Source organism: Polistes dominula, unplaced genomic scaffold, assembly GCF_049000335.1.
Source record: "Polistes dominula isolate Pdom_NZ unplaced genomic scaffold, Pdom_raw_medaka contig_28, whole genome shotgun sequence".
Lineage (NCBI taxonomy): Eukaryota > Metazoa > Arthropoda > Insecta > Hymenoptera > Vespidae > Polistes > Polistes dominula.
Genome location: NW_028300879.1, coordinates 6,935,157 through 6,950,351, shown reverse-complemented (window position 1 = coordinate 6,950,351; position 15,195 = coordinate 6,935,157). Strand labels below are relative to the sequence as shown.

The 15,195-nt window shown below is 29.8% G+C and overlaps 1 protein-coding gene across 1 annotated transcript; it reads left to right on the top strand.

Annotated features, from left to right (window-relative positions):
• Window positions 1-1,377: 1,377 nt before the first annotated feature.
• Window positions 1,378-13,962, top strand: cact (NF-kappa-B inhibitor cactus). Its single transcript, XM_015325572.2, has 3 exons — window positions 1,378-2,762; window positions 6,814-7,166; window positions 11,235-13,962. The coding sequence occupies exons 1-3, from the start codon at window positions 2,254-2,256 to the stop codon at window positions 11,630-11,632; spliced, it is 1,260 nt and encodes a 419-aa protein (XP_015181058.1). The 5' UTR covers window positions 1,378-2,253; the 3' UTR covers window positions 11,633-13,962.
• The last annotated feature ends 1,233 nt before the right edge of the window (window positions 13,963-15,195 follow it).

Sequence of the window (15,195 nt, the reverse complement as noted above, 5' to 3'; positions counted from 1 at the left end):
AGATATTGAAAATTTGTCTTTATGTGAGATTAATATTAAGTTAATAATCGATAAGTAGGATGATATTATTTAGCTAACAAGAGCTCTTCGACACCGTTATCAAATCGATCAATCTTTGTGTAAAGTTTGATAACAAATAGAAACATCTTTCGTTGACATAAGTTGAGAACAAGAGGATTGGGCCAACGATAAAAAGGGAAAACCCAAGTTTAAAGAAGATTCTCTTTTATGATCGATTTTAACTAAATGTTTTCCAAGTAAAGCTTATTTGGTATTATTGCCTATTCATAACCGATTTGTTTCAAGTATACAATCGCTATTGGAAATACCACTTGGTATTTACGATGAGTTCACATTCATACCGCAACGATGGTTTGTAAAAGAAAGTAGACCAACTGTAAACTCTAAAGAGACAAGAAAGTGTTTCTTTTAATAGAGAAATCGGCTCTCTACGATTCGTTTGATTAAAAAACGATATAACAGATTATTTAGGATAATCCTTGATCAGTCGCATATCCTGGAACCCGTCTGTTCTTTTCTACAAAATTTATGCTTGTTCATTGAAATGTAGGAAAACATAGACGTAAATTTTGCAAAAAAGAGAAAAGATCGTAAATATGCGGTTATGTAAAATTATCAATGGTAATAATAAGAAATAATTAAATAATCCAAAGTATGACAAGTTATTTTTTATTCTTGATCTTCGGGTTTTATCTAAGGAAAACATTTTATGTTAAATTTATAGTAAATTTGAGTATATTAGAAGCCAACCACAGATAAGATCGATCAGTTAATTAGATTATGATCAGTTATGAATCGTGATTGGTGTGGTCCATCATTTTGTTTATCTTCGGTTTGGCTAATATAAAATGATGTATAAAGTTAAAACGACAATCGATCAAAAATTTGTCCATTTTATGTTCATTTGATTAAAATATTGTTATTATTCGTGACATGACATTATAATGACATTATATATTAATAATTGGTTATTTTTCAGTTATAATCCGGAAATTTTTAAGAATAAAAATAACGGATTTGTGTGTGTTAAATCAAAGTTAAGATTTTTTGATTATACTATACGGTCGATCCGTTAATATTTGTTGAATTACAAGATAATGGATTAAAGTATTCAAAAAAAGAAAAAAAGGAAAGCTAACATATCCATAATATAACAATTCCTTGCTACATAAATGGTGAAATCGTGCTAATGAGATTCAAATTCTTTTCTTATCGAAACATTTGGGTTTGTTGAGGGCGACCCTGTCCGGTTCAGATGGGTTTTCCCGCCCCTACCCTGTTTCACGGCAAGTCTAAGAAATTCCCGTCCGTGGCACTACGATCGCCAATTATTTCTCCTGTGCGCAACGTGTCTATGTTCAGTGGACACAAGCATTTGTACGTAGAATCAACTATACGCGCAGGTTGCTAGTATTTTAAATTTGTCATCTCTTTTCGTTATTTGAAAACAACCTCATTTGATTAATAACTTTTGACGGAAACATTTAGAGAGAAATAAAATAAATTAAGTCAAACTGTTTATCGTCAGTAAGAGTTAAACAATATTTTGGTTATTTGCTTCGAAAGTGTCCGAATACGTGACGTTTAATCTGAACAGACGAAGATACGACGACACACGGTGTCCGACGGGTAAGCACGAGAGCAGCCGAACTTGACCGGATTAGGCCGAGCGAAGAATGCGACGAAGGGGTGGGTACGAAAGGAAACGAGTGGTGTCTGAGAGAAGTGCAGTAGTGGCAGCTGTTTGAGGATAAACGGTGAACGAAACGCATCGTCCGAGAAACGTATACTCACACGGTTCGGTGCGTCTAACGCGAACGACTACGACGAAATTAAACTTAATACGTATAATAACGCGACGTACTAAGCGGCAAGTTCGATAAATTTGTTCTTTATCATCGCAAGTACGAAATTAAATAATTAGAAATTTTCTTTTTTCTTTCTTTTATCGTGCGTGATACTACAACCCACGATTGTAACGAAATATAAATGCGTACATAACCTAAAGCACATACATATACATATATTTATATAATATAACATATGTATATATATATATAGTGTATACGTAAACGTCGCGTGTTTTGTTGTTATTGTTGTTGTTGGTTGTTAGTTAGTTGGTTGTTGTTGTTACTGTTACTGTTATTGGTTGATAAAAACGAGAAAGAGGAAAAACCCAAGGTGAAAGTAGCAATAAAGAGAACAGGGAAAAGAAAGAGAAAGAAAAAGAAAATGTGGTACTCATCATCAAATAGGAAAGTTGAACAGACGGAACATCGGGATAATGTTGCAGATAATATCGCCGAGAAGAATTGGAAGAAAGAAACTGAGGATTCGGATCGCATTGATTCTGGATTTCTTTCCAGTGGAAATTTGCAACTCAGCTCCGAGCTCGAACGCTCGGAGTTGGACGTTGCAGGAGATTTCAGTGTCGTAAAAACGGAACCAATGAGAGCTGACAGTGGCGTAGATGTTGGCCTAAGCGAAAGCTTGAGCCAACTGTCCCTCAAACAAGTTACTTTGAATCCTTTAGCAAGTGGAAAAGTACAAGTCGAGCCTATCACTGAACTTGCACCTCTAAGCCCAGATCAACAAAATATTATTAATCAACAACAACATCATCAAGGAGACTATGCATCCCCAATCATTGACAATAATATTGAAATTCGTGAAAATCGACAAAAAAGATTTATCGAGGAGCCTTGGCAGCTTTATTACACGCAGGATAATGAAGGAGACACGTAAGTTTATTTGTTTTTATTTATATTTTCATTATTCAATTGATTATTTATTTAATATTTACTTTTTATCATTTTACCAATTTATTCGACATTATTTGATCTTAATTCTTTACATTGACGGAGCGAAGCCATTTAAAATTTGTCTTTAAACTGGAGATCTTATGTTCAGCTCCGGTGCTATTTTTATTTTAAATACAAATCATTTTCAGTTCATAACATAATGACAAAAACAAACCACAACGATTTCATTTATCTTTTTAAGAAATTGTAAATGAAATTTTTCTAGGAAAATATTGTGTAAAGTATTAATGGCAATATTTAGCAAAATATATACATGTAAATAGGTTAGAATAGGTTAGAAAGAATTTCTTACGTAGGAACTTTGAAAAATAAGATTTTTCATGTTGCATTTTGGAATGGTTTAGGAAACTTTTCTTATGTTTGGACTTTGAAGGATTATATTTTTAAAAATAAGTTTTTTATTTAATAATATTGATATGAGAGGTCATCGATCGACAAATGAGCCGTTCAGTGCACACATCGATTAACTGAACTTTTTGAAAAATCTTAAATTTAGGTGTCAAAGCACTTGGTATAGTTATAACTTTTTATATTTATAATAACTTTCCTGAATAATAAAGATTAACACCATTAAACGATAAAATTTTTTTGGCCATTGAATAATAAGTAATATACAATATACATTATTTAATCGCATTTCTAAACTTTTTGTTTTATGGAGTTAATCGATGTGTGCACTGAACGACTCAAATAAGGAAAATTAGATTGATAAATTATCAGTGCATAGGTCGTTAGGAACGTCATTTCGTTAATTTTTTTTTGGTATTCTTTATTGTTTTTTTTTTTTCTATATTTTATGAATCATTCCATTCACATTAGTACCATGTACTTTTTCTAGTTAAGATTTTTTTCATATGAATATGTTTCAATAAATCTAGCGATGACTAATAATTTTCTAACTAATGTCAATTTATTTGAACACGTACACGTATTTACTTTTGAATACTTTTTGATTGAAACATTCGCTTATAATGATTAATTATTTTCAACTAACATGAATATGTTTATTATCTTTTTTCAAACTTTGATCGTTTTGCTTATTTCTTGCTTATTTTTCGAAAGACTCCTAAAAGAGAAATTTGATCAGCAAATAAAAGAAGAAAAAAATTATGGTTAGGTATATGACACGTTTTTATTCCCGTTCTTTACTCTATTTCTCTCTCTTCTTAACTGATAAAAATTCTAGGGTGAACGTTTTATATAAGCAACTACTGTTTTCAAAGATAACATTATTTTTAGATACAAAAAAAAAAAAGAAAAATTCATTTTTATAAAGTTTATCGTTCAGTTTACGAAACAAAAAAATATTTTCCAATATTCCAAAAACGAATTATGTTAATAATTTTTGAAGAAAAATACATTGAAAGTTTTGATGAAATATTAGTATAAGCAAACCTTCGAACAGCTCGCAATTTCAACAATTTTGTAGATATTTAAATAATTACGTGATCATAAAGCTAAAATATGAACGAAACATAATAAATAAAAGGCAAAAATTTTGTAGTTTTTTTATTGTGAATTAAAAAAATATTCTTAAATTTTTTGTATCATTTTATTAAAGTCACAGAGCAGCATTTGTTACGTTAAACATGTGCGAATTGATTAAAGAGGTTTGATACTTCCGGTTGTAAATCCTTAAACATGTAGAAGCAACTTATGCAATTATTAGTATATAAAATTACATAGATCTTATGATAATATTTATTTTATTCGATGATGATGATTATTTGATATAATCATTTTAATAAAACATATTAGGTTTTTACATATAATGCCAATATATGTTGTTAATCAAGAAGGTCTACTGCTGCCCTTTTCACCGTACTTATATATACATTCACCCCACCAATGGGGTGATGGGGGGGTCCTAATCGCTTCCGTCAATCCTTTTCGAAATTTCTAGATTATTCTAAATACATTTACAATAACAACTGACAATATCGTTATACATATACTTATTATGAAAGTTATATATATATTGATTGATTGATTGATGACGCGCGCGACTACATTCTATATTATAAGCTTAAATTTACTTATCAAGTAATATTTCAACATATGTCTAACAATATTCCCAGAATTACTCACATGTCAAATGAAATTAAATCCTTCAAGAAATCTAAAAACTTATTTTTATCAAATTACAAATCAGAGAAATTTCCATTAATGAAATTAAATTCTTGGAAAATTCACAGTTTTCAAATTAAAAATATTCAATTTACATTTTAAGAGAATATTCTAGTCTAGAGAGCAATAATTTCGGCTTTTTTTAAAGTTTGATATAAAACAAATTATTAATATTTTTACTATCCCTTTTATTTACTATCTATTTTTTCTTCTGGCGATTTAAATATGGCCATGGAAAACAAGTGATGTGTAGTAGATTGACATGATTTTGGGGTTTGTGAAACAAGCAAACTAAATTGTTATTTAGAAAAGTTATCATGGCAAGAACTATAATGAAAAAAATGCTGAAATTTTATTTTTTCTTTTAAATAATAAAAATTAAAATTTCACAATGTGCGTCGGAGCGATATACCTGATCCTACAACTTTGTAAATGTTTTTTTCTATAGACATATTTTTAACATCTATACTTTTAAAAAAGAAAAATAAATCGAATATTTGAAAATTCTAGACTAGAATACCTTTTTAACTGTAATGATAGAAATATTTTGTTAGAAATATCTGGAGATGTGGGACCGCAACGTTAAAATTTGACTTGCTGGGATTATCTCGGACTTTAATGAAAATGAAAACAATAAATGACCAGTCAGTTGGTATTCCTAATAGTATGAACAAATAGTTATAAATTGAAAGAATTAAGCTCATTTAATATTTTATTTATTGATACAATATGGTTATTATTAACAAGGTTTTATGCACAACATGTTTCTTTAGATTTATCCTTTTCTTCTCTTTGTAATTTGTCCTCTATCTCTGCTTCTTCCTCTGGCTCCTTTTCAAATATTTATCAAATGTCAAATATTTAATAAGGTGTGTTGACACCTTATGCTACAAATCGTAGATACTAAATTTGAATCATTAAGGAAATAATGATACGAAATATTTGTTTTCGGTTTTTCCCATTTGTAATATCATCGTATTATATAAGTACAAAGCATGCACTTACGAAATTCTGTATGAAGAAATGAAGAAATAAATATTGTAATAATTTCATTAAATCAACTTGATGAATTACGAAAGAGAAAATGAGACGTTTAAAGTGTATTTATCGTGTCACCGATGATTCTTTTTTATGGCCACGTAATTCATATGTTGAATTATAATTATACCTTCAAATGAGCGATATTATCAAAAAATGTAGATTTATGATTGAAGTATTTGAAAAAAGAGGTCATTGAACGATCATCGTTAACAAATATATATTTTTTCATGAATTTTAAATTACCGAAAATGAATGATAAAAGAATTTGATAATTCAATATTGTTAAGACTATTACTTATTGTTTTTGATAATGTTTACTTCAATTTTGATCTCATTAAACATTTAGAATTGTTAATATTTTATTACGATTATTTCTTTTTAATAATTCGACTTGTTTAAGTAAAAAACCAATTTCTCAATTTTTCTCTTTCATTTATATAATTGATATTTAAACGAATGATATATTATATTTTACACGTGTCTTTCAATTTTTTGATTTTATGATAATTAACCCTTTTACTGAGGAGCACAATGCGTGAGTCGTTTTTTGTTGAGAAAAAAATTCTGAATAAGAAACATATGCATAAAAAAGACCATGAATGTGCATTATTAGGAAACAATGACTATAGAGCTGAGCGTCTTTGGCGCTGTTCATTCAGAGATAGCGACTATGGCTGACATGAGAGCTTAAAAGTGCTTATTTTATCAAATAAAAATGAAGAATTAAGATTAATTTATTTGTCCAATTCATTTTGATTATATATATATTGGAAATGAATTTTGTTCGTTTATTTGTTTATAGGCAACTACATATCGCCATTGTACAAGGCTTTTTGGAGGCCGCCTTTTGTCTCATAAGAATGGCACCTCATCCGTGTTTGTTAGATATTCTTAATGATGACGGTCAATCTCCATTACATTTGGCCGTTTTAACTCGCCAACCAAGAATCGTCAGACGTCTTATCCTGGCAGGTGCGGATCCTTCCTTGAGGAATTTACGGGGTAACACGGCACTTCATCTTACATGCGCAACCGGCGATTTGAGTTGCGCTAAAGCTCTGACCGATCCCTTGACTCCTGTGGAAAGAAATTATTTTCTACCTGGCAACAAGATTCCAGCACTGCCACAAAATTTAGAACAGAGAAATTATGACGGTAAGTGATGGCTTTAATATTTTTTAATTCTTAAAATAAGTTTATATTGCAATTATTGCAATTGATCAAATTTGATAACATTGTATCTTACACAACATACGTTACGTTTCCTTATTTTGTAATTCAAATTATTCCAAAAATAACGCACTAACGCTGCACTCTATACTTTTCTTCTAACGCTATTTTGTTTACTTATTTTATTTTATTTTATTTTATTTTATTTTATTTTATTTTATTTTATTTTATTTTATTTTATTTTATTTTATTTCATATATATTTTAATTTATTTTAATTTATTTTAATTTATTTTAACTACACTACAAATAGAAAATCTTACCAAGGAAAATATAAAATTGCATTGGAAGAATAGAACATTAAGAAAATTATAATCTTTATACGTTTTAAATTGTCTCGAGAATCATTTGTTGCCTTTGTCGATTATACGAGCACATTCGTGGATTTCCCATGATTTCATCGACGAACATATGTACCATCTGGCGTTTCTTTTCTCTCTCTTTCTCTATCTCTCTCTTTCGCTCTCTTTTGCGCGCGCGAACACATTTACAAGACCATACCAAAAAAATTTAATGAGGAAATTTTATTACTTTTTATACTGGTTTTTCTATGAAAAATTGTTACTAATTATAAATAAAACTATTGTTTGAAAACGAAGAAAAAAGACCAATTCTTTTAAACGCATATTTGGAATTTACAATAAAATTCCTGGACGATGATATATATTTCGGTAATTATAATAGTGAAGTTAGTTAAAAATTACAAAATAATAGATTCTATAATTTATTTAATATTAAAATATTATTTATATTGTGAAATAAATGATAAAATCAATTTTTTGGTCTACCATTCACTGTCATAATCAGTGAGTGCAATAGCACTCACCTGTAATTATGACGTACGCGCGTGAATAATTCAAATTGTCTTACTTGGCTCAATATATATATATATTGAGTGTGTATATATATATATATATAAGATCAGATTTGATTTGTTAGATAATATTTCGATCATTATTGTCACAAGTAGTGAATGATACCGATCACGAATCGTCTCGAAAGTTGTTTTTTCTTCATTATATGTGTCGTAATGACGAGTACAGCGTGTTTCAATCGCTCTGGGAAATCCCTAAAGACCGTGACGACGGCATATCGACGCAAATAAGTGTTACAACCAAATTACGGAAAAAATATTGACGAGTTAAATACAATAAAAGATTACACTTGCATTTATTACTTCTTGTTTGTCATGTTTTTGTCCATTTATTTATTTATTTATTTATTTATTTGTTGTGAGTGGGCGTTAGGACGCATCCGGACCACATTTTCGATGACTCGATTGCAGGGTTATGAATAACAATTAACTCTAACATATTTTATCAGATCAATTATATTTCGTAATTTCATATTAGAATTGTATTATTAACCGCAAATATAAATGAAGGTCGGCTTTGAAAAAACATAAATAATAATAATTATAATAATAAAAAAAAAAATATTCTCTAAGAAATACAAGGTTCTTAAAGTTATCACATTCCAAAGTTTAGTCATTAGATTTTCCCATTGTCGAGTATGTTCTTTCCCCTCTAATCAAATCACCTAACCAAGCACAACACAATACGCTTGCTTTCTCTTAACACTTAACGGACGGGCCCCGTAGATTTACGTTTTTCCTTTGTGACTTCCTAGGACAGGTCACGTAGATCTATGTTTTTCCATGAATTTTTAGTATGTTGCATTAGGGTTTTCTTTTATGCACATTGTTATTTTTTCATGATATCATCAGTTACAGGTATAAATACCGTTGTAAAATATTATAAAAAATTTAATTGATTTAATAAAACTACAACGCTTTAAATCCATATATTCATGTTTATTTAATTCTCCTGAAAAATGGCCGGAAACTAGGAAAGACAGAGCAGATTCGACTCGTCCATTAAGTGTTAACTCTTTTTTTATGGGTGCCCTTCTTTGTGATTTTTCTAGTTTGCCTCTCTTTTTTTAGTATTTTTCATTTTTTCAAGTTGACAGATAATGCAAAAAACATAATTTCCAAGCGTTAAACAGCCGTTAGAGGAGAATATATTTCAACGGGAAATATTGAGAGAATATTTTGTAAATTTCTTGGAATTCCCACATAACGTAATACCTCACGATCGTACCACCTTTACTTCTTTTACACGTGCATCATCTTTTCGCAATCGACAATTTAAAATAATGATCAAATTTCCATGACAAATTAACGTAATAATTTATTTTGTATTTATTTTCTCTTACACTTTATTGACAGCTAACCAATTAATCAGCTTTTCGGGTTTTAACTTTACAATATATACTTAACATAATTTATTCCATTTTCTAGATTTGGAATTATTACAAAACTTAATAAAAAATGGTCATCCACTTTTATCATTAGCGATGGATTAAGTGTTATATAATAATCATTTATTTTTAATTTAAATTAAACTTATTAATTATAATAGAGAGAACTGCAATAAGAATATTCTTTTCAGTTTTTATCTTGCTTACTTTAGTTTTCCATGTAAATTTGATCTAACTATCCTTGTAATAAGTAATTCGATAAAAGTTCTTTTATACATTTAGAATATTTGTAAGAACAGAAAAAAAAGAATGTTTTTATAGTATTTTGACATATCGTGGAGGGAACGCGTGCGTTACATCATGAAAAGAGAGAAAGAGAGAAAGGAAGAGAGAGAGAGAGAGAGAGAGAGAGAGAGAGAGAGAGGCGCTGAGACAAAAGGAAAAGAAGCAGATGTTTTCTGATATTTAAAAATACTTGTTAGACTATTTACGTGCCATGCTATTCTTGCATCAGTTGGCGGCTTTGGAAAACCCCACAATGGTGTAGACGATGGTGGATCATCAAAGTGTATCATTCTGATTTTAAGAATAGAAACACCGAATCACTGGTCTTATTATTTCACTCAATATTTTTTGAAATGTCCCATGAGGAGAAAGAGAAGAAAAGTGTTCAGATGTTTGATCTAATTAACAGTTTAATGATGTAAAATCTGTAACATCAATTATTCTAGTTTATTCTAATTTTCAAGCGAACAATTTGTTATCATTCTTTTCTTCTTTTATTTGTTATTTTGTTTATTTTATTTATGAAGATGAATTTTTGTACGTACGTAGGTGTATCATCTCACAAATATACACACGTAACTCAACGTAATTTCCATGAGATATCTTTATCCTCAATTATTGTTGTTTTATCATACGCACATATGTATATAGTCTCATGTGTTTTTCGATTTAATTCCGCCAATGCGCGGTCGTCGCCGCCGGCACGCTAACTTGGGAAGATCTAATTTTAGTGGTCACTTTGATCGGTACAAGCCTAGTTTGGACCCCGGGACTTCGGCCAAATCTCCGTCGACAATGATTCACCGGCATCTTCCTAGTTCTATCTATATCTTCTAAAGGCATGTGATGCCGATTGCGATCGTTCCAAATTAAATGTACACCCTTCTTCCCTTCTACCCTTTTTCACAATTCATTCTTCAATTTCCCATCCACTCTTTTACGTATAGTCAAATGAAATCTAAAATGGTATATTCAAAAATGAAATACAAATGATATTCGATGTTTCATTATTTCTCTAATTATTGCTCGTTCAACCAACGAGTGACGTGGCTTTTATCTTTTTGCGTATCTCGTTAATACCACTTGGAAAAAACATATGAAAGGTCTTACATTAAAGTTTGTACCAAGGATAGAAAAATAGCTACTTGCGGTTTTGTTTATTTTTTTTATTTTTTTTTAATAATATTTCTAACATATTGTATCATTTTTACTATTATCAAATGTTGACGCAATACTGAATGGAAATAGTAGTGTAACTGTTTACGAAGATTGTAAAGACCCAGCAACAAAAGTTCTTTTGTTAGAGCCTTGTTTATTTTAGTTTATATTTTGATTCGTAGAATAATATTAAATTAGTTTATAAGCGATATAAGTAAAATTAGATTAAAGAATAATATATAATAAGAAAAATAGCGATTTTCTAACAACGCCTTTATTTATTTTTCAGGAGAGATGTGTCTACACATAGCCGCTTCCGGTGGTCAGGTCGAGCTTGTACGTTTGTTGCTAAGACTCGGAGCTGATCTTGAAGCACGTGAAGCACTCTCAGGCAAAACAGCCCTTCATCTTGCTGTTGAAGGACGTTGTCGATCAGTAATAGCCTTCCTACTGCACGAATGCAGGCCTTGTTTGAATGCCCCGACATATGCAGGCATTACAGCTTATCAAATTGCACTTTGCTTGGACGGACAACTTGCGAGGGAACTGGTCAGACTTGGGGCAACACCACAACCTCTTCCTGAATCCGATTCTGAGGAAAGCGATGACGAAGATGACAAGCCCGACGATTATCTACCGTTGATTACAAGGCACCGACAACAAAATATTGTAGGAGTAGGAGTATAAAAAACAATAAATAAGAAACAACGTCAAAACATGAAAAAAGTGGAGAAGCGAATAGAAAATGTAAAATTAGAATGGGAAAATTACGTTCAATGAAAACTTTTAGATCTGTATGTTTTAACACGTTCCGTTGCCGAATTAGATTTTCAATGACTTTTAACGTTCGAGCCTCATGAGTTAAGATGAACCCATAAATAAGTAGTGAAAATTTTAAATAACCTAAACGAAAAGTTCACACGGTGGGAATGTATTTAATACGTGTGACACATGTAATGTTATAATTCCTATCGAAACGTATACGTAACTATATGTTTTTATTATATCGAGGTTGTTATATAAACAAAAAATAATTAAACATTTGACGATGAATCGATAGTTCATTAAATGTGATGAAATTTATATTTTTTTTTTTTTTTTTTTTATAGTACAAATAAATTTTAATGAACGATCTGCTGCGTTTTTATACGTGAACAAATTCGAGATCTTTTGTTTCTTTTTCTTTTATGGAGGAATACATACTATTTGATTTTACGTAATAGTAATCAATATTTTCCTCGCATTTTGTTATCATCAATGGAACAATTAAGATAACTTCATCGAATGTTTAAAAAAAGAGGATCAACGACGTCAAATACGTTATATGTATAATGATAAATACGAAAAGGTAGATTCAAGAAGAGAAATGAACGATATATTATAACGAAAATAAAACGAATAAAATATTCGACAACGAATGAAGCAATCAAGCAAGCAAACGAACGAAAGAAAAAATCTCACGACGTCTGAAAAACAAATCTACGAGAAAAAATAGACTACTTTATATACGATAACAAATTATTTTGCCCAAATAGCTATTGAATTTTTGTATTCACATATTAAATGGGACAGAAGACCTCATCGTTTAATGAGAAATAAACTTAAATTGTTATTTAAATTTAAACGCGGTTATTAGAAAGAAAGAAGGGGTTTCATTTGTCTTAAAAAAATACGTGTTGTTTATTTTCAAGATTAATATATTTTATTGAAAAAATTGATAATATCTATATATAAAGTAATTAATTTATATATATTTATAGTTTTATATTGTAACACGTATTTTACGAGTTTAAGGAGAGTTTTGTTAAAAAGTAATTTCGTTTTTGGTTTGAATAATTCCGTGTAGAATTTTTTCATCATTTATTTGTTTTAAAAGTTATATTCAGTACCAAATGTAAAGGATAACACGGAATAAATAGTAAATTATCGTTACTTAAGATTGTTCTATTTTTTAAGTGGAACTTCTTTTGGAAGGGTTCCGAAACTTTTCAAGCGATACGGAAAGTGAAAGCTTTGAGGGAAGCATGTTATTTGAGTGATATGGGAGAAACAGAAATATCGATCTGGCAAAACTTACAGGAAACGGCAGGGGAAATTTAACAAGTTTCATTTCAGTCACATGTGGGTTCCACTTTCATTTCTTTTTTTTTTATTTGATTTTTTTCATATATTGAAAAATGTACGCTCATCAAACGATTAGTCCTTTTGTGCCATAGAATAATTACAACAATTATGGCAAAAACCATTAATAACGTTATAATATGGGTTAATATGTGCGATAATATATATATATATATATACACACACACACCACAAAATATATTTACGCTTATTAATCCTCGAATTATTGAGAATATTCTTTGTAAATCTTACGTAATGTACATAAATATATAATATATATAAACATACTATCGTGAAAGTAAAAAAAAATCGTAAGATAATCTCGATTGTTTCTCGAAATTTTTATTTTCGTTTTTTTTTTTGCGTGAATTTTTTTGTGCACCCGAACATATAGGATTGGACTCAATGTACATTCAATTAAAATAAGATTAATCAATTATATCTATCATCATTAGGTAGATTAGTGTACATAAATATGTTTAATGTGTTTTAGTAATGCCCGTAAAAGATTAATAACATTTAGGTGTGATATTTATCAAATGTCTTTGATTCCTAATGTGGATCTAGCAATGCCTTAGGAGATGATTTATATCTTCATATTTACATTACTACACCATTTAATACGCCATCAGTCTTCTCTATTTGTAAATATATAACTCTACTTTCACTTCCTTTTTAGAAACGTTTAATAGATTAATTAAATATTTAATTAAATAATATTAATAATAATTGTATGAAAGAACGATGCGAGAGAGAGAGAGAGAGAGAGAGAGAAAGAAAGAAAGAAATTGATGAACGAAAATTATATGATAACATAAAACAGACTTATTGTTAAACGTCCATAATTATTTTTTAGTAATAAAAGGCCCTACGATGTAAAGGGGGTGTCTTATATATTCAGGTTTTTTTATTTTTGTCATTTACTGTTTGTTACTTTTTTCAAACAATGAAAGTTGGTATCAATTTTACACGATAATTTATAAAAAACAAAATGTAAGGTAGACTGTTCATCTTTTAAATCTATTTTGAGTGAAAGCTCAATGCGTAATGGTCTAGATATTCCAAGAATTTATTTAACTTATTCCTTTTTGGGGGAGTTTGGTCTACAGACTCTGCCGCTTGAACCTTTAGAATTATATTTTTGGATTAGAGAAGGAGGAGGAAGTTTGCACGAATCATCTACTGTTTCTCTTGAATGTAGAAAGTACGAACTTTAATAATAGTCTTTCCTTTCGTTCACAGAAAATGATGACGATGATGATGATGATGATGATGATGATGATGATGATGATTCGTCGATAGCACGCAAAAGAGAAGTACATATATATACTTATGCTTAAGTACTTGAATAGCTATTTCTACGTTATGCCTCGGCCATATTCAAATATCTTAATATATTCACACATCGAGTAGATTTGAAGTTATTTTTTATTTATCACGATTCATGTTATTTTCGCAAATTTAAGGCCGACGATACATGTAAACGCCTAAATTTTGACCGTTTTTCAGAGGCTTATTTTTAAATCATTTTTAATCCATTTTTAATCCATTTTAATGGATGAAATAAATGAATCGTTTTGAAACGATGAAGCATGTTTATTCATTACATATTAAAATATAAGAATCTGATATTTTTAAATTTTTTTTTTCAAAATGGCCGCCGTAGTAACCAATCTCCTGAGGCCCTCGCGGCAAAAGGCATTAATCGGCGTGATTTTTAGCTTCAGTTACAGCAATTTGAAATCAAAAAGAAGGGTCGGAGCGTTTTCATAAAACATGTATCTTCTAGTTGAACCAAGAAAAAAACAATAAAGTCAAAAAATTGTACATTGGCACGACTCTGGCAAAAAAGTCTGATTCTTGACCTTTTTTTTCAACGGTTTTTGGGTTAAAAATTGCAATTTTTGAAAATGTTTGTGGCATTCTTGAGGTTCAACTAGAAGCTAATACTATAAAGAAAATGTGTGCTAAATTTCATAAGAATCGGTTGAAACCTTTTTGAGTTATCTTTCACCATAGTTTGAAAAAAGTCGTTTCGAGAAAAACGCGTTCAAAGTGTAGCGTTCGCGTCTAGCGCCGAGTTGAGGCGGAGCACTTAAATAAATTTTTAATCGATAAATAATGCAAAT

Excerpts from the sequence above, each read along its gene's own strand:
- cact (XM_015325572.2), top strand. The coding sequence starts at position 2,254 with ATGTGGTACTCATCATCAAATAGGAAAGTTGAACAGACGGAACATCGG. Across the intron at positions 2,763-6,813 it reads CAGGATAATGAAGGAGACAC|GCAACTACATATCGCCATTG; the intron begins GTAAGTTTATTT and ends ATTTGTTTATAG. Across the intron at positions 7,167-11,234 it reads AGAACAGAGAAATTATGACG|GAGAGATGTGTCTACACATA; the intron begins GTAAGTGATGGC and ends TTTATTTTTCAG.